General features: G+C 49.3%; 1 protein-coding gene across 1 annotated transcript in view; it reads left to right on the plus strand.

Annotated features, from left to right (window-relative positions):
- The window catches only part of kntc1 (kinetochore associated 1), a 263,597-nt gene that overhangs the window by 61,260 nt on the left and 181,589 nt on the right, over positions 1-20,748 (plus strand). Inside the window, exons 17-21 of the mRNA XM_072495542.1 lie at positions 6,628-6,753; positions 6,860-6,949; positions 7,024-7,089; positions 7,181-7,242; positions 9,443-9,554. Coding sequence (XP_072351643.1) covers positions 6,628-6,753; positions 6,860-6,949; positions 7,024-7,089; positions 7,181-7,242; positions 9,443-9,554 — 456 coding nt within the window. The remainder of the gene's footprint in view (positions 1-6,627; positions 6,754-6,859; positions 6,950-7,023; positions 7,090-7,180; positions 7,243-9,442; positions 9,555-20,748) is intronic.

The raw sequence follows: 20,748 nt of genomic DNA on the forward strand, positions 1-20,748 counted from the left end.
TACCAATGGACCAGATCCCTACATAAGACAAGAGAAGGAAAATTCAAACAGTTGCTTGGTAGTGCAGAACTCTTAATATTGCTGAAAACGGCGACATGTTGCTGATGCTTTTCATACTCTGATGGGTTCTTCACTAGTGTCCACAGCAAGTCTACCTACCGTCAGCAGTCAATATACACGTTGAGGTTTGTACAGCTCGTTGTGCTGTAAGATTGGCCTGATCAGAAATCTTGTAAATAGGGCCGTAGCCATTTGCTCACCTTGCAAGCTTGGCACAGAAATAGGGTGCATCAAAGCTATCCTGCAGGGTAATGGCTATCCTATTCTGATCATTGTTTGCTGTGTATTGCTCAAACTCACAAATGTGTCAAAGTGTGGCACCTCACAGTGCCAGGTACCCGGGTTCAATTCCCGGTTTTGGTCACTGTGCGGAGTTTGCACGTTCACTCCGTGTCTGCGTGGGTTTTCTTCGGGTGCACCTGTTTCCTCCCACAGTGCAAAGATATGTAGGTTATTTGGATTGGCCATGCTAAATTGCCCCTTGGTGTCCAAAGGTTAGGTGGGGTTGTGGGGATAGGGCAGGGCACTGGTCCGAGGAAGGATGCTCTTTTGGAGGGTCGGTGCAGACTCAATGAACAAAGAACAAAGAAATGTACAGCACAGGAACAGGCCCTTCGGCCCTCCAAGCCCGTGCCGACCATGCTGCCCGACTAAACTACAATCTTCTACACTTCCTGGGTCCGTATCCCTCTATTCCCATCCTATTCATGTATTTGTCAAGATGCCCCTTAAATGTCACTATCGTCCCTCCTTCCACCACCTCCGGTAGCGAGTTCCAGGCACCCACTACCCTCTGTGTAAAAAAACTTGCCTCGTACATCTACTCTAAACCTTGCCCCTCTCACCTTAAACCTATGCCCCCTAGTAATTGACCCCTCTTACCCCGGGGAAAAGCCTCTGACTATCCACTCTGTCTATGCCCCTCATCATTTTGTAGATCTCTATCAGGTCGCCCCTCAACCTCCTTCGTTCCAGTGAGAACAAACCAAGTTTATTCAACCGCTCCTCATAGCTAATGCCCTCCATACCAGGCAACATTCTGGTAAATCTCTTCTGCACCCTCTCTAAAGCCTCCACATCCTTCTGGTAGTGTGGCGACCAGAATTGAACACCTTTCTCCAAGTGTGGCCTAACTAAGGTTCTATACAGCTGCAACATGACTTGCCAATTCTTATACTCAATGCCCCGGCCAATGAAGGCAAGCATGCCGTATGCCTTCTTGACTACCTTCTCCACCTGTGTTGCCCCTTTCAGTGACCTGTGGACCTGTACTCTTAGATCTCTCTGACTTTCAATACTCTTGAGGGTGCTACCATTCACTGTATATTCCCTACCTACATTAGACCTTCCAAAATGCATCACCTCACATTTGTCCGGATTAAACTCCATCTGCCATCTCTCCACCCAAGTCTCCAAACAATCTAAATCCTGCTGTATCCTCTGACAGTCCTCATCGCTATCCGCAATTCCACCAACCTTTGTGTCGTCTGCAAACTTACTAATCAGACCAGTTGCATTTTCCTCCAAATCATTTATATATACTGCAAACAGCAAAGGTCCCAGCACTGATCCCTGTGGAACACCACTGGTCACAGCCCTCCAATTAGAAAAGCATCCTTCCATTGCTACTCTCTGACTTCTATGACCTAGCCAGTTCTGTATCCACCTTGCCAGCTCAACCCTGATCCCGTGCGACTTCACCTTTTGTACTAGTCTACTATGAGGGACCTTGTCAAAGGCCTTACTGAAGTTCATATAGACAACATCCACTGCCCTACCTGCATCAATCATCTTTGTGACCTCCTCGAAAAACTCTATCAAGTTAGTGAGACACGATCTCCTCTTCACAAAACCATGCTGCCTCTCACTAATACGTCCATTTGCTTCCAAATGGGAGTAGATCCTGTCTCGAAGAATTCTCTCCAGTAATTTCCCTACCACTGAAGTAAGGCTCATCGGCCTGTAGTTCCCTGGATTATCCTTGCTACCCTTCTTAAACAGAGGAACAACATTGGCTATTCTCCAGTCCTCCGGGACATCACCTGAAGACAGTGAGGATCCAAAGATTTCTGTCAAGGCCTCAGCAATTTCCTCTCCAGCCTCCTTCAGTATTCTGGGGTAGATCCCATCAGACCCTGGGGATTTATCTACCTTAATATTTTTTAAGATGCCCAACACCTCGTCATTTTGGATCTCAATGTGACCCAGGCTATCTACACACCCTTCTCCAGACTCAACATCTACCAATTCCTTCTCTTTGGTGAATACTGATGCAAAGTATTCATTTAGTACCTCGCCCATTTCCTCTGGCTCCACACATAGATTCCCTTGCCTATCCTTCAGTGGGCCAATCCTTTCCCTGGCTACCCTCTTGCTTTTTATGTATGTGTAAAAAGCCTTGGGATTTTCCTTAACCCTATTTGCCAATGACTTTTCGTGACCCCTTCTAGCCCTCCTGACTCCTTGCTTAAGTTCCTTCCTAGTTTCCTTATATTCCACACAGGCTTCGTCTGTTCCCAGCCTTTTAGCCCTGACAAATGCCTCCTTTTTCTTTTTGACGAGGCCTACAATATCTCTCGTTATCCAAGGTTCCCGAAAATTGCCGTATTTATCTTTCTTCCTCACAGGAACATGCCGGTCCTGAATTCCTTTCAACTGACACTTGAAAGCCTCCCACATGTCAGATGTTGATTTGCCCTCAAACATCCGCCCCCAATCTAGGTTGTTCAGTTCCCGCCTAATATTGTTATAATTAGCCTGCCCCCAATTTAGCACATTCATCCTAGGACCACTCTTATCCTTGTCCACCAGCACTTTAAAACTTACTGAATTGTGGTCACTGTTCCCGAAATGCTCCCCTACTGAAACTTCTACCACCTGGCTGGGCTCATTCCCCAATACCAGGTCCAGTACCGCCCCTTCCCTAGTTGGATTGTCTACATATTGTTTTAAGAAGTCCTCCTGGATGCTCCTTACAAACTCTGCCCCGTCTAAGCCCCTGGCACTAAGTGAGTCCCAGTCAATATTGGGGAAGTTGAAGTCTCCCATCACCACAACCCTGTTGTTTTTACTCTTTTCCAAAATCTGTCTACCTATCTGCTCTTCTATCTCCCGCTGGCTGCTGGGAGGCCTGTAGTAAACCCCCAACATTGTGACTGCACCCTTATTCCTGATCTCTACCCATATAGCCTCACTGCCCTCTGAGGTGTCCTCCCGTAGTACAGCTGTGATATTCTTCCTAACCAGTAGCGCAACTCCGCCACCCCTTTTACATCCCCCTCTATCCCGCCTGAAACACCTAAATCTTGGAATGTTTAGCTGCCAATCCTGCCCTTCCCTCAACCAGGTCTCTGTAATGGCAACAACATCATAGTTCCAAGTACTAATCCAAGCTCTAAGTTCATCTGCCTTCCCCGTAATACTTCTTGCATTAAAACATATGCACTTCAGGCCACCAGACCCGCTGTGTTCAGCAACTGCTCCCTGTCTGCTCTGCCTCAGAGCCACACTGTCCCTATTTCCTAGTTCTCCCTCAATGCTCTCACCTTCTGACCTATTGCTCCCGTGCCCACCCCCCTGCCATACTAGTTTAAACCCTCCCGTGTGACACTAGCAAACCTCGCGGCCAGGCTATTTATGCCTCTCCAGTTTAGATGCAACCCGTCCTTCTTATATAGGTCACACCTGCTCCGGAAGAGCTCCCAGTGGTCCAGATAACGGAAACCCTCCCTCCTACACCAGCTGTTTAGCCACGTGTTTAGCTGCTCTATCTTCCTATTTCTAGCCTCACTGGCACGTGGCACAGGGAGTAATCCCGAGATTACAACCCTAGAGGTCCTGTCTTTTAATTTTCTGCCTAGCTCCCTGAACTCCTGCTGCAGGACCTCATGCCCCTTCCTGCCTATGTCGTTAGTACCAATATGTACAACGACCTCTGCCTGTTTGCCCTCCCCCTTCAGGATGCCCTCTACCCGTTCGGAGACATCCTGGACCCTGGCACCAGGGAGGCAACATACCATCCTGGAGCCTCTTTCACGTCCGCAGAAGCGCCTATCTGTGCCCCTGACTCTAGAGTCCCCTATTACTATTAATCTTCTGCGCTTTGACCCTCCCTTCTGAACATCAGAGCCAGCCGTGGTGCCACTGCTCTGGCTGCTGCTGTTTTCCCCTGATAGGCTATCCCCCCTGACAGTATCCAAAGGGGTATACCTGTTTGAGAGGGGGACACCCACAGGGGATTCCTGCACTGACTGCCTGCCCTTTCTGGTGGTCACCCATTTCTCTGCCTGCACCTTGGGTGTGACCACATTTATATAACTGCGATCTATGACGCTTTCCGCCACCTGCATGCTCCTAAGTGCATCGAATTGCTGCTCCAACCGAACCATGCGGTCTGTGAGGAGCTCCAGTTGGGTGCACTTTCTGCAGATTAAGCCATCCGGGACGCTGGAAGCCTCTGGAATGGTCGAATGACTTCCTGCACTGCAGAGATTCTATGCTTCTATCTCAAAAATTTGAGCACAGTAAGAAGTCTTACAACACCAAGTTAAAGTCCAACAGGTTTGTTTCAAACACTAGCTTTCAAAGCACTGTTCCTTCTTCAGGTGAAAGGACCTGAGGAAGGAGCAGTGCTTCGAAAGCTAGTGTTTGAAACAAACCTGTTGGACTTTAACCTGGTGTTGTAAGACTTCTTACTGTGCTCACCCCAGTCCAACGCCAGCATCTCCACATCAAAAATCTGACAGGTTAAGCAAGCTGTCTTATCTGCTACTATGCAGTGATGATGCAAGTGATATTTTCCACTCTGGATACTGCCTATCACACAATTGAGCAACATTATATATGAATTATAGTGCTGGTGAAATGCCAAGAATGTCGGCCATACGTCCCAACAATTGGCTGATTGAATCAAACAACATGTTTCTTCGGTTGTTCGTAATAGGTATACCATAGACTGAAGTTGACCACCCCATGGTTGCAAAACCCAAAACGAAACATCTATTTCACGTTTGGGCAGCACTTGCTGAATGATCCTGAATGTGCTAATAGCTGTTGAGTTTGTAACATGGCTGATTTACACTTGCTAGAAGCGACATACATTCATACACAGGGACCCGTTCTCTGCAACTAAAGAAATATGACGCTGAGTGTTGTGCCTTTTATTTGAATTATTGGGAATATGGGTGGTGTTTAGCTTCCAATGCTTTCTCCATGGTAATCTCTTGACCAATTGGTGTCCACCTGCCAAGCAACTCTTTCCTCCTTTCATATTAATTGTTTGAAATTTGGAATTCTTGCACTTGTTCTGATGAGTGCCAGATGAAACATTTCAGCAACATGCCACTTCCAGATACATTTGAGGTGGAATCATTTGTTACATTGTTTGTTGCAAGTAAAATCTAATACAGCATTTAAATAATGAATATCATTGTAGTTTATACAGCTGCCTATTTTTCATTCCTGTACTCTTGCTTTTGCATTGGAAATGAGCAAAATATAGGATATTAATTTCCAGGCTCCCCAGAGTTGGATTTGTGGGGAGGTACTCTAGGAGGTACTCAAAAATGTGCTGGGGAATCCATCTCGGAAGCTCCCAAGGTGGGGTTTGCACAGCAATTGCCCAGACCGCTCATTTCCTCTGTGCAATTGTGCTGCACTGGGAACCATAGAAAAAAGCAATTTAAATTGCCAACTTTGGACTGCTCCACTAGGATTGCGCTAATAGTTATTCAGAAAATGTTATAAGAAATAAAACCTGAGGGCGGCATGTGGCACAGTGGTTAGCATTGCTGCCTCGCAGCACTGAGGACCCGGATTCGATCCCGACCCTGTGTCACTGTCCATGTGGAGTTTGCACATTCTCCCTGTGTCTGCGTGGGTCTCACCCCCACAACCCAAAAAGATGTGCAAGGTAGGTGGATTGGCCATGCTAAATTGCCCCTTAATTGGAAAAAAAGAATTGGATACACTAAATTTGTTTTTTAAAAAAAAAGACCCAGACTGATTCCTACACCGGTCGGTGGCCCTGAACCCTTCCACCTGTGAAACTCCTCCAGAACCTGCAGCCTGACTCTCATCCTCAGCACAACGCAACCTTCCCGTCCCGACTCGGCTGGCTCCCTCCTGATCCTATCCACCAGTCTTAAAGTCTTGCCTTCTTCCTGGCCTGTCTGTTTCAACGGGACCCTTGAACTTACCTGCTTTGCAGTAGTTAATGCAGTAAAAAAGGGAGTGTAGCCTTCTTCACTCTGACTCTGTTAGACTTCAACGCTGGGCCCAGCTGAAAATTACGCTGCCGAATCTTGCCCGGAAGGTCAGGCAAGGCCTGCAAGGAAGTAATTTGGCGCAGGTAAGTGGTATGAAGTGACAATCTGACGCTGATTGCCACTCCGAGGAGGCTATACCCATCGTTACCCGAATGTATGAAGTGTGAAAATTTAGAAAGATGGAGTAATCTATTAATTTTGAGCAGTTGGTTCTAATTCAAAGAGGTGTTGAGTTCTTATCTAGCAAAACAATTCAATTAAACTGAACTAGTACCTTCATTAATATTGATATCTTTTTCAGCTTGTGTACAAAGTGAAGCTCAATATAGCTTTTGAGAACTTCGCCGCAGGTTCTTTAGAAGCTCCCAATCTGTCATCGTGGCAGAAGGCTGTCGCTGAGGCAAAAGCAGATTTGCACAAAGTACAGGTATAAGTTTAAAAGCTGCGGATTAAAGCTGCATTACATTTTGTGCTTTATCTAACTAGTTGGTTGTCTTAAATTTAATTTTTTTTCAATCCCCCCCCCCCCATAGGATGATCAGTTTGTAGTGAAATATTGTCTGGATGTTCCTTGGCCAACTTTTGAAACAACTTTTGAAATGTTAAACTATGCCAAAAAGCGGGTGAGTTTTGTATAACGGCTCTTGTTTTATTACACTTCGTATAGGTAAATTGTTAACTGAAATGCTTTTTGTAGATTCTGAAGAAAGAAGATAAGGAGTCCCTTGGTTTGTCTGAGGTGCAAGCTTTGTGGATGGTGGAGGTATTTGTCATGAAAACTTTTCATTAATTTCTTCATATTGATCTCAGAAGGTATTACAAATCACTGAATTGACTTTATCCATTTTAATCAGGTGTTCAGAGCGGAATCAAGACTTACTACTTTTCATGAAGCATTTGGACCAGAAAAATTCAGGTTTGGTTTTCTTTGGTCATGTTGCACTACTTTCATCAACAGTGAAACTTGAGTTTATGTACTGCGTTTTAGTATAGAAAAGCAGTTTAAGGCAAAAATAATAAATTATACCACAGTGGGAGAGTTGAAGAATGGATTTTAAGGGCGTGATTATCTCAAAAAGGACCAAAGGCAGCATGGTAGCACACGTGGCTTGCACTGTGGCTTCACAGCGCCAGGGTTCCAGGTTCGATTCCCCGCTGGGTCACAGTCTGTGCGGAGTCTGCACGTTCTCCCCGTGTCTGCGTGGGTTTCCTCCGGGTGCTCCGGTTTCCTCCCACAGTCCAAAGATGTGCAGGTTAGGTGGATTGGCCATGCTAAATTGCCCTTGGTGTCCAAAAAGATGAGGAGGGGTTATTGGGTTATGGGGATAGGGTGGAAGTGAGGGCTTAAGTGGGTCGGTGCAGACTCGATGGGCCGAATGGCCTCCTTCTGCACTGTATGTTCTATGTAGCTCTATGTATGTAAAGTCCCCATGAAGCGTGTTTAGCCGTGTGTTTCTCGATGCTCACAGTGCATGGCGATTCAACTCGACTCGCGTTGAATAAGGGGCCTGAACGGGGAACGCGTGGCCGAGGCCACATTGTAGACCAGTTTTGTACAGTGGGGAGCTCCGCTCGCTGGAAGTCTCCATTGTCGCGAGATCGGGACGGCAATGTCCGGGCCCCGAAACAACCCCCACCCCCCCCGCACTCAAATGCACTATGGGAGGATCGCCCCCCCCCCCTCCCCAACACCCGCGCCGAGCAACCCCGGCCAAATCGTGTGCGCTAAAAATGCCAGCTTGGCACCTTGGCAGTACCAACCTGGCACCCAGGCAGTGCCACCTGGGCACCTTGGCAGTGCCAGGCTGGCACCCAGGTGGCAGTCGAACAGAAGGGCTATCCACTGGCCTTCCGTCCTGGGATAATTAGGGAAGAGGCAGGAAGGTGGCAGGGTCCCCACCCACCACACTTGTGCTTGATTGACTACTGTCCTCCTGCCACCAAACTTGCCTTTGGGAAGTGAGTTAAATTCCACCCATGGTTAGATGCAATAGAACTGATACCAAGAATGAGCAACAATAATGGCGAAAATGTTTATAGAACATGCAGTGCAGAATGAGGCCATTCGGCCCATCGATTCTGCACCGACCGACTTAAGCCCACACTTCCACCGTATCCCCGTAACCCAATAACCCCTCCTTACCTTTTTGGTCACCAAGGGCAATTTATCATGGCCAATCCACCTAACCTGCATGTCTTTGAGCTGACAGACAGTGACCCAGCGGAGAATCGAACCTGGGACCTTGGCGCTGTAAAGCCACAGTGCTATCCACTTGTGCTCCTGTGCTGCCCTTTATATTTGAACTGTTACTCGTACAGCGGAGAAAGTCGAATAGCAACTTGACAGAGGTTTCTGAAAGGTTTGATGCAGTAAGTAAGGTCAGACCTCATTGGCTGGAGATGATGGATGGAATTTTACATTTTTTATTTTCAAATGTTGTCTGATGGAAACAGTGGAGAGCAACCTCACAGCTGTCTTACCAGATTTCCCAGCAAAAAAAAAAAAAACAAAGCCCCCCCCCCCTCCCACAAACCCCGGGAGTACCTGCCTGTGTGCCCGTGGCCGGTTCTGTCCACCTGTTGTAAACCACGCTGATGTCATGTCAGATCGAACCATCAACTTAAAATGGCATTTGAAATTGAGATCTTTTTAATGCAGAATTCCTTGCTACCGGAAGTTGTTGAGGCAGACAACTTGACACCTTTTGCGGGGACAATGATTAGATGTTTGAAGAGAAGGAAGGGACAGGTCTATGTGGAGAGCAAGGGACAGTGGGATTCTTTTTTCACTGGTCTAGCAAAAAGACAGAAGATGTGATTGGTTGCAAACTTTCATGATTCTGTGAAATAGCAGTTTTAAGTGTGGATACTCTGACAGATCTGTCTCTCTTCTGTCCTCTAACCCAGCAAATCTTAAGGTCAACTTAGACCAAAAATTAAACCCAAAACCATTTTGGCTTATATGGCTGTGTCAAACCCACTGACTGACCTGGGGCTTGAACTTGTGTTGTACTAATGCAGAAATTTGATTTTTTTAAGACTTGGTAGATTTCTTGCTTTCGAATTCATTGATGCCTGCGGTGTGACTAACATTTGATTTATTTTTTCTTCCACAGTGGTATTGGTTGGATCAAGTTTGTAAACAATGAGGACCTTTTTAACAATGTTATATTGCAGCTCCAGGAGGGAAATCAGAAATGTGCAGAATACATTTGGTTAAGGCACCAGGTGATTTTGGCTGAAATGTTTTGTTGGTCTTGCATATTGTGAAGTGCTGTCCATTTGTGGTGTAGTGAATGACGATTTATGTTCAGATCCTACTAATTGAATCGATAACCTTCAGGCAGATATGTTTCACGTTATATTTAAATCTCATGGCATTAAAGCTCTGTCTCATCTGCTGACTGGGTATAGTGGTGTCGTCATATTACACGACTTGTAATCAAGGGATTGAGAATTAAAATTCTAGTTTGATAACTTTATTCAGTTTCTTTTCAAATCTGGAAATTAAAAAGCTACTACCCGTAAAAGTAACCATGAAGATGTTGGTTTGTCATTAAAATCTGAATGGTTCAATGTGTTTTACAAACATACGAATCATGTGCAGGTCTCTTGAATCTGCTCTGCCATCCAATAGGATCATGGCTGATCTGATTGTGGCCTCAACACCATTTTCTTCCCTATCCCCAATAATCATTGACTCCCTTTGTTAGTCAAGAATCTACCTCAACCTTAAAAATATCCAGTGGTCCTGCCTCCACGTACTTCTCTTCGGCGAAGAGAGTTCCACAAACTCCCAACTGGTGAGAAAGAAATTATCCCCATCTTTGTCTTAAATGGGAGACCCCTTATCTTTAAACTGTGTCTCCTAGTTCTAGTCTCTCCCACAAGGGGAAACATGCCCTTTCAAGCCAACCTGTCGAGTCCTTTTATGTTTCAATAAGGTCGCCTCTCATTCTTCTAAACACCAATGGATATAGGCTCAACCTGTCCAACCTTTTCTCATAAGATACTCGCTTCATCCCAGGAACCAGTCGCGAGCCTTCTCTGAACTGTTTCTAATGCAATTATATCCTTCCTTCAAATTGGAGATCAAAGGCGTATACAATACTCGGATGTCTCGCCAATGCTGTGTACAACTGCAGAAAACATGCCTACTTTTACACTCCATTCACCTTGAGTCCTTTCTGTCTATTCCCTTTGTTCTCATTTCTTTTGTTGTTCTGGTCCGTGGGTCAATAATTGGGATGTGCCTTTAAGTAGAGAGAAGAAAGCATCACTCAAAAGTTTAAAAATGGCCTTCTTGATGGGATTCTCAGGCTTTGTGTTTGGGAGAAGGAGAAGCCTGACTTTTCGGCACCAAGTAGATGGGAGGAGCCAGTTTTAGAGGGAATAGGTCTGATTGGTTAACTGGCAATCAATGACCAGGGACAGTATTCTGTCTGACAAGTCAGTGATTGAATCCTGCTGAGCAAATGTTTCTGACAACCTTCCAGAAGTGATGAAACTTGGGAAGTAAAGGGAACTGTGTTTTCACTTTGCTGTCTGTCGGTGGAAACTGACAAAACCAGCAGCTTGCTGCTCTTCAGGGGTAGAAGTAAATTAACTGAATTATTGATTTGGAAGCAGTGAGTGTCTAGCATATCTTTTGCTGTGAATTTAAACCGATGCTGAGTCTGCAGGGAAGGTAGACAACCTTGTCTGATAAGATCATATAAAGCCTGTAGGATCATATCAAGCATGGAAGAAAGGGAAGCACCAAACCAGAAACCTGAACTTCAGAAAGACGTTGACTGGAAAACCTCTCTGTGAATCAAAAGATCCTTATCCTTTTATTTTATTATTTTCTTTCCCTTTCTTCCATGTCAGTGAGTTCATGAGGGTGGGAGGGAGTTTATGATACATTTTCGTCTGTTAAGAAAATATACTTTTCACAATAAAAGGTTAATAGTGTTTTAAAGTTACAGACCTGATGACTGTAGTTTATTGGACTCAACCAAAGACCATGGGTATTTCAATAACACACATTTCACTGGTGTTGAGACCCCGGGTCAAGTGGGGCTGGAATTGAGTTGTGGACTAGCCCAGGGTGGCGTAACAAGATGACAGTATTCCATTTGCCTTCCTAATCACTTTCTGTACCTGCATACTAAATTTTTGTGGTTCATGTACCAGGATAGCCAGATCCCTCTGTACCTCCGAGTTCTGCAATCTCTGTCCAATTAATTAATATTATGCTGCATCTCTATTCCTGTCAAAGAGAACAAGTTCACATTTTTCCAAATTATGTTCCATTGGCCAAATCTTTGCCTCTTACTTAACCTATATATATATCTCTTTGCAGATACCTGACATCCTCTTCACAACTTCCTCTTCTACCTCTGTATTTAGCAACCATAGATTCAGTCCCTTCATCCAAGTCATTGATATATATTGTAAATAATTGCGGCCCCAACTGATCCTGTGACACTCCACTTGTCATATCTTGCCAACTACTGAAAATGGCCCATTTATGCCTCCTCTCCATTTTCCGGTAGCTAACCAATCCTCTAATATGCGAACATGTTACCCAAACAGCATGAGATTTTATTTTGTGCAGTAGCCTTTAATGTGTCACCTTGTCAGATGTTTTCTGGAAATCGAAGTTCAACCAACACATCCACAGGTTCCTATTTTTCCATGTTGCTTGTTACTTCCTGAAAGAACTCTTAATGGATTAGTCAGACACTATTTCCCGTCCTCAAAATCATGTTAACTCTTCCTGATTACATTGAACGTTGAGATTTTCTAAGTCCCTGCTGTGACCTCCTTAAGAGTATAGACCATCATTTTCCCTGTGACAGATGTTAAGTTAACTGGCCTATAGTTTTCTACTTTCTGCTTCCCTTCCTTCTTGAATAGATTTCCAATTTGTTGAGGCCGTTTTGGAATTTAAGGAATTTTGGAAAATTCAAACCTATGTATCTATATATCGGTATATTAGTGACCACTTATTTTAAGACCCGACTATTAAGTCCATCGGGACCCGGGGACTTGTCAGCTTTTAGTTCTAATTTTTTTTTTAGCACCCTTTCCCTCGTGATTGGAATTGCTTTATATACCTCACTCCCTTTCATCCCCGATTCACAATTATTGGATGTGATTTTCATAATTATTTATTGGGCGTTATTTGTATCCTCTACAGTGAACACTGATGCAAATGATTTGTTCAGTCTATCCTCCATTTCCTTATTCTGCACAATTAATTCCCCTAACTCTCTCTTTAGAGGACTTTCCTTTTTTCCTTTTTCAGTATCTGCAGAAACTGTCTTTATATTTCTAGCTAGTTTTTTCTTGTATTCTAATTTTTCTCTCCTTATTAATCTTTTGGTTCTTCTTTGCTGTTCTTGTATATTCTGTCCAATCTTTTTTTAAAAATATGTTTATTCAAAATGTTTCCAATACATTTTTACAAAACACTCCAGAAAGGAAAGAAAATATGCAAAAGAGAAATACAAAGGGCATTACGCCAACACATAAAGCAACTTAATCCTCTAACCATTAAACTATCTAACAAACTAAGAACAAAAATGGGGCAAACATCCCTTACATAAACCAAAACAAGAACCCCCGCCCTGGGGTGCACCTAACGTTCCGCGAGAAAGTCTAGGAACGGTTGTCACCGCCTGGAGAACCCCTGCACAGACCCTCTCCAGCAGGCTTTATCGTCTCCAACCTGAGAAACCCTGCCATGACGTTGATCCAAGCCTCCACACTTGGGGGCTTCACGTCCCTCCACATTAGTAAGATCCTTCTCCGGGCTACCAAATAGGCAAAGGCCAAAACTCCGGCCTCTTTCGGCTCCTGCACTCCCGGCTCGTCTGACCCCCAAATATTGCTATCCCCCAGCTCGGTTTTACCCGAGTATCCAAGACTCTGGAGATAGCCCTTGCGAAGCCCCTTTAAAACCTCTCAAGCGCCGGACACGCCAAGAACATATGGGCGTGATTTGCTGGGCTCCCCGAATACCTCACACACCTATCCTCTACTCCAAAAAAACTAACACATCCTCGCCCCTGTCATATGTGCCCTGTGCACCACTTTAAACTGGATCAGGCTGAGCCTAGCACAAGACGAGGTGGAATTAACCCTGCCCAGGGTGTCAGCTCACAGGCTCTCATCCATCTCCTCACCCAGCTCCTCCTCCCACTTGCCCTTCAGCTCCTCCACCGAGACTTCCTCCACCTCCAGTAGCTCCAGGTAAATCGCCAAGACCTTGCCCTCTCTGACCCACACACCCGAAATCACCCTGTCCTGTATCCTCAGGGCTGGCAGCAGCGGAAATTCCCCTACCTGCCTCCTCACAAACGCCCTGACCTGTATATACCTGAAGGCATTTCCTGGGGGTAACCAAAATTTCTCCTCCAGCGCCCTCAGACTGGCAAAAGTCCCGTCAATGAATAGGTCCCCCATCCTTTAATTCCCACCCGATGCCAAGTTAGAGATCCGACATCCATCCTGCCCGTTGCAAACCTATGGTTGTTCCATACGGGACCAAACCGAGGCCCCCATTTCCCCCCCCCGTGCTGTCTCCACTGCCCCCAGATCCTCAGTGTCGCCGCCACCACCGGGCTCGTGGTGTACCGCGTCGGCGGTAGTGGCAACGGTGCTGTCACCAGTGCCCCCAGGCCAGTACCCACACATGACGCCGCCTCCAGTCTTTTCCACGCCGCCCCCTCTCTCTCCATTACCCATTTCCGAATCATTGCCACATTAGCTGCCCAGTAGTAGCTACACATATTCGGCAGCGCCAGCACCCCCCCCCACCCCCCCCCCCCCCGACTGCGCTCCAAGATCAGTTACTTGCCCATACGAACCCCATAATGCTCTTGCTCACTCGCTTGAAAAAGGCCTTAAGGATGAGAATAGGCAGGCACTGGAACACGAACAAGAACCTAGGGAGGACCGGCATCTTAATGGACTGCACCCTACCCACCAGGGAGAATGGCAACCCGTCCCATCTCCTAAAGCCCTCCTCCATCTGGTCTACCAACCGCGCCAAGTTGAGCTTGTGCAGGACCCCCCAACTCCTGGGTACCCAAATACCGGAAGCTCCTCTCCACCCTCTTGAGTGCCAGCTCCTCCAGCCTCCTCTCCTGACCCCTCGCATGCACCACAAAGAGCTCACTCTTCCCAACATTGAGCTTGTATCCTGAGAAGTCTCCAAACTCCCTAAGGGTCTGCATGACCTCTGCCAACTCCTCCACTGGATCTGCAATATACAAAAGCAGGTCATCTGCATATAACGAGACCCGATGCTCCTCCCCTCCCCGGACCAAGCCCCTCCAGTTTCTAGACTCCCTTAGTGCCATAGCCAGCGGCTCAATTGCCAGGGCAAACAGCAGGGGGGACAGGGGGCAACCCCCCCCCCTCCAAGGGCATCATGATCACATTGGCATCCACATTAAGGAGCAAAATCGGCCTATACGAGCCACACTGCAGCGGGTCCTTGTCCCGCTTGAGGATAGGCGAGATCAGCGCCCAAGACATCATCGGGAGAAGAATCCCTCCCTCCTTCGCCTCGTTGAAAGTTCTCCCCAACAACGGACCCAACAGCTCCACAACCTTCCGATCGAATTCGACTGGGAACCCATCTGGCCCTGGGGCCTTGCCCGCCTGCATACTCCCCACCCCCATAACCAGCTCCTCCAACCCGATCGGGGCCCCAAACCTTCAACCTGTCCCTCCTCCACCCTCGGGAACCTCAATTGGTCCAGGAACCGCCGCATCCCCCCTCCGGGGGTTCTGACTTGTACATGTTCCCGTAGAAATCCCTGAAGACCTCATTTATTTTGGACGGACTCCGCACCGTGTTTCCCCCCTCTATCCCTGATTCCTCCAATTTCCCTCGCCGCCTCCCTCCGTAGCTGATGCGCCAGCATCCGGCTAGCCTTCTCCCCATACTCGTACGCTGTCCCCTGCACCTTCCTCCACTGGGCCTCGGCTTTCTCCGTAGTCAGCAAATCAAACGCCGTTTGGAGGCTCCGGCGCTCCTTCAGCAGCCCCTCCTCAGGGGCACCCGCGCATCTCCTATCCACCCTCAGTATCTCCCTGTGGTATTATAGGTATTACGGTACCCGAGAGGCTAAAGTACCGTTGGTAGAACCTGTACGCTTGCTATTGGCAAGAGTGTATAATTAGCTCCGCCCTGATAGGCGGGGTATAAGAACCCGTGCCGCCCCAGCAGCCCTCATTCTGTACCTGAGCTGCTGGGGGAGTGTCTGCAACTTAGCCCCCACGCGGCGAACTCAGCGGCAATCTTTAAGCACTGGCTGGCGTGTTTTAAAGGGTATCTCGAGACGGCCGAAAACGCACCCACGGGAGAGCAGAAACTGCACGTCCTGCACTCAAGGGTGAGCCCGGAGATTTACACCCTCATCGAGGAAGCGGAAGATTTCGATGCAGCAATCGAGCTGCTAAAAGGACACTATATTCGCCCGATAAGCCAGGTCTACGCCCGGCACCTGCTTGCAACAAGACGGCAAACCCCTGGGGAATCGTTGGAGGAATTCTACCGCACACTCCTGGTGTTGGGAAGAAGCTGCGGCTGCCCGTAAGTTTCGGCGAGCGAATACATGGAACTCTTAGTCCGGGACGCTTTCGTGGCAGGTATGCTTTCATCACAAATCTGCCAGCGCCTGTTAGAGAAGGACACCCTGGGTCTCGGGGAGGCACGGGCCCTTGCAGGCTCCCTGGATGTGGCCTCCAGGAACGCCCGCGCCTATGTTCCTGACCGCGCGGCAGCCCCCTGGGCAGCGTGGAACCCCGCAGTGGCCGACCCTGAGACTTCCCCCGTTCCTCCGCAGGCCTGCGCTGCAAGGCGGCCTGGCAACCCCGAGGGGCCCCGCTACTACTTTTGCGGGCAGACGAAGCACCCCTGCCAGCGCTGCCCGGCCCGCACATCCACCTGCAAGGGATGCGGCAAAAAGGACCATTTTCGTGGGGGTATGTCGGGCCCTAGCGGTGGCCGCGGTCTCCAGCGGCGAATCGGGACCGCCACCACAAACTTCTCCACGGGCCCCGTGTGGCCAGCGGTTGCCGACACCCCCATATCCCAGGGCCACGTGCGGACCCCAGGTGCCGCCATCTTGTTCCAAGGACGCCACGCTTGAGGGATGGGTACGGCCATTTTGTGCACCCCCAGCCATGTGCGACCTATGGGAGACGCCATCTTGGATGAACCCCCAGGACCCCAGCTCGGCCGACCACACACTGCCTGAACAGAATTCCCAACTACTGCGATTGGCGTCGGTGACTCTGGATCAGCCTCGAACTCGAACACTCTCAACCGCTACGACGACCGTTTTCATCAACGGGCATGAGACGTCCTGCCTAATTGACTCTGGGAGCACGGAGTGCTTCATACACCCCGACAGGGTACGGCGATGTTCCCTCCTCATCCACCCTGTTAATCAGAAAATCTCACTGGCCTCCGGTTCCCACTCAGTGGAGATAAAGGGGTTTTGTGTAGCAAACCTCACAGTCCAGGGAAGGGAGTTCAAAAATTTCCGTCTATACGTCCTTCCCCACCTCTCTACACTCCTGGGTTTAGACTTCCAGTGTAACCGTCAAAGTCTGACCTTCCAATTCGGCGGCTCTATACCCTCCCTTACTGTCTGCGGCCTCGTGACCCTTAAGGTCGACCCGCCTTCCCTGTTTGCGAACCTCACCCCAGATAGCAAACCCGTTACCACCAGGAGCAGACGCTACAGTGCCCAGGACCGGATCTTTATTCGTAATTAGGTCAGAGGTCCAAAGGCTACTGAGGGAAAGGGTAATTGAAGCCAGTAACAGACCCTGGAGAGCTCAAGTAGTGGTGGTAAAGAAGCATAGGATGGTCATCGACTACAGTCAGACCATCAACAGGTTTACGCAGTTGGACGTGTACCCTCTCCCCCGCATATCCGACCTGGTGATCAGAATCGCGCATTATAAGGTTTTCTCCACGGTGGATCTCAAGTCCGCCTACCACCAGCTCCCCATCCGCACTAGTGACCGCAAATACACTGCCTTCGAGGCAGACGGGCGGCTCTATCACTTCTTAAGGGTTCCCTTTGGTATCACTAACGGGGTCTCGATCTTCCAGCGCGAGATGGACCGAATGGTTGACCGGTACGGTTTACGGGCAACATTCCCGTATCTCGATAATGTCACCATCTGCGGCCATGACCAGTAGGACCACGACTCCAACCTCCAAAAATTTCTCCAGACCGCTAAAATCCTTAACCTAACATACAACAAGGATAAATGCATGTTTAGCACCGACCGTCTAGCCATTCTCGGCTACATCGTGCGAAATGGAGTTATAGGCCCCGACCCTGAACGCATGCGCCCCCTTATGGAGTTCCCCCTCACTCACTGCTCTAAGGCCCTAAAACGCTGCCTAGGGTTTTTTAGCTACTACGCTCAGTGGGTCCCCAACTATGCGGACAAGGCCCGTCCCCTGATCCAATCCACAGTTTTTCCCCTGTCGATAGAGGCCCGCCAGGCCTTCAGCCGCATCAAAGCAGACATTGCAAAGGCCACGATGCACGCCATCGACGAGTCCCTCCCCTTGCAAATCGAGAGCGATGCGTCCGACGTAGCTCTGGCGGCCACCCTCAACCAAGCGGGCAGACCCTTGGCCTTCTTCTCCCGTACCCTCCATGCTTCTGAAATCTGCCACTCCTCAGTCGAAAAGGAGGCCCAGACCAGAGTAGAAGCTGTGCGACATTGGAGGCATTACCTGGCCGGCAGGCGATTCACTCTCCTTACTGACCAACGGTCGGTTGCTTTCATGTTCGATAATGCACAACGGGGCAAGATAAAAAACGACAAGATATTGCGGTGGAGGATCGAACTCTTCACCTCCAACTACGTGATCTTGTATCGTCCCTGGAAGCTAAATGAGCCTCCTGACGCCCTATCCCGCAGCACATGTGCCACCGCACAAGTGGACGGCCTCTGAGCCCTCCACGAGGACCTCTGCCACCCGGGGTCACTCGCTTTTTCCATTTCGTCAAGACCCGCAACCTGCCCTACTCCATCGAGGAGGTCAGGACTGCCGCCAGGGACTGCTAAATCCGCGCGGAGTGCATACCGCACTTTTACTGGCCAGAGAGAGTGGATCTGATAAAGGCTTCCCGTCCCTTTGAACGCCTCAGCATGGACTTCAAAGGCACCCTCCCCTCCACCGACCGCAACACTTACTTCCAGAACGTGATTGACGAGTACACCCGGTTCCCATTCGCCATCCCCTGCCCCGACATGACCGCAACCACCGTCATCAAGGCCCTCCATAGCATCTTTGCAATGTTCGGGTTCCCCGCCTACATACACAGCGATAGGGGGTCCTCCTTTTAGGAGTGACGAACTGCGTCAATTCCTGCTCCGCAAGGGCATCGCCTCGAGCAGGACAATCTGTTACAACCCCCGGGGTAACGGACAGGTAGAGAGGGAGAACGGAACGGTCTGGAAGACCGTCCTACTGGCCCTACGGTCCAGGAACCTCACAGTCTCCCGCTGGCAAGAAGTCCTCCCGGGTGCCCTCCACTCCATCCGGTCACTACTTTGTACAACCACCAATCAGACACCTCACAAATGTCTCCTTGTCTTCCCTAGGAAGTCCTCCTCTGGGACCTCGCTCCCGACCTGGCTGGTAGCACCCGGACCCATCCTGCTCCGAAAACACGTGCGGGCGCACAAGTCGGACCCGTTGGTCGAGAGGGTTCATCTGCTCCATGCTAACCCCCAGTACGCCTACGTGGTGTACCCCGACGGCCGTCAAGATACGGTCTCCCTACGTGACCTGGCGCCTGCCGGAACTCCACGCACATTCCAGCCACCAGTCCCACCCTCCCCTCCACTGCAGCACTACAGGAGGATCGGTCCTTCCACCGCCCCTGTCTCGGCCCCCCACCCATCCACCGACGCCCCCCGCAGGCGCTCCCTTCCCATGTCAGCCGTTTTCCCCACCAGTGCCGTCGAGGGATGACGAAGCTGCCATGGAGATCGAAGCCACGCTCCCGGAGTCACAGATGCCAGAGCTTCTACCAGAGTTACCACCGAGGCTCCGACAATCACAGAGGACGACCAGAGTCCCTGATCGACTGATTGCTTCATTTTAACTGTAATCTGTAAACATAAAACACCAAATGTACATAGCTACCAGACTTGTAAATAGTTACTAAACACTGTACGGAGGTATTACGGTACCTCCATAACTAATTATACCATGTTATGTTTTGTAGTTTCTGGCCACCACCCCGCCGGACTTTTCTTTAACAGGGGGTGAATGTGGTATTATAGGTATTACGGTACCTGAGAAGCTAAAGTACCATTGGTAGAACCTGTATGCTTGCTATTGGCTAGAGTGTATAATAGCTCAGCCCTGATAGGTGGGGTATAAGACTCCGTGCCTCCCCAGCAGCCCTCATTCTGTACCTGAGCTGCTTGGGGAAACATCTAGCTTATTAAAGCCTTCAGTTGGACTGCAACCTCGCTTTAGTGGTCATTGATTGTGCATCACTCCCCCACCAATCTCTCCCTCTCCATCCTTTCCCTCTTCTCCCTGTGAGCCCTGATTGATATTAGCTCTCCCCTGACCACTGCCTTCAGCGCCTCCCAAACCACACTAACCGGTAGCTCCCCATTATCATTGGCCTCTGTGTACCTCTGAATGCACCCCCGGACCCGCCTACAGACCTCCTCATCTGCCAGCAGTCCCACATCCATGAGCCACAGTGGGTGCTGGCCCCTCTCCTCCCCCAACTCCAGCCCCACCCAGTGCGGGGCGTGGTCCAAAATCACTATGGCCGAGTACTCCGTCCCCTGCACTCTTGGGATCAACGCCCTACTCACCACGAAGAAGTCTATCCGTGAATAGGCCTGTGCACATGGGAAAAGAAGGAGAACTCTCTAGCCACTGGCCTGGCAAACCTCCACAGATCCACTCCCCCCATCTGATCCATAAACCCCATTAGAACCTTGGCTCACCAGGGTTGCAACCCCCCTATTCTTCACATCCAGCCCAGAGTGAAAGACCTGCCCCACCCATCCCTTCCTCAGCCTGATCTGATCCGCCACCTTCGGGTGCGTCTTGTGCAACATAGCGACGTCTGCCTTCAGTCCCTTTAAGTGCGTGGACACCCGGGCCCTCTTGACCGGCCCATTCAGGCCTCTCACGTTCCACGTGTCCCCCCCGTCCCCCCCCATGCCGACTAGCCATCTCCTTTCTTAGGCCAGCCAGGTGCCCACGCCTCCCGCACTCTCCAACCCCCCAGGCAGGGGCTCCCCACCCCGACTCTCCCTCTTACCTCCAGCTCCCCCTCAGTCAGTACAGCAGCAACCCAGTTCCCCAACCCCCCCCCTCCCCCAGCCAGGCAGTTGCCTAGCCCCCTTGCTC

This window comes from Scyliorhinus torazame, chromosome 1 (genome assembly GCF_047496885.1).
Source record: "Scyliorhinus torazame isolate Kashiwa2021f chromosome 1, sScyTor2.1, whole genome shotgun sequence".
NCBI classification, from domain to species: Eukaryota; Metazoa; Chordata; class Chondrichthyes; order Carcharhiniformes; family Scyliorhinidae; genus Scyliorhinus; species Scyliorhinus torazame.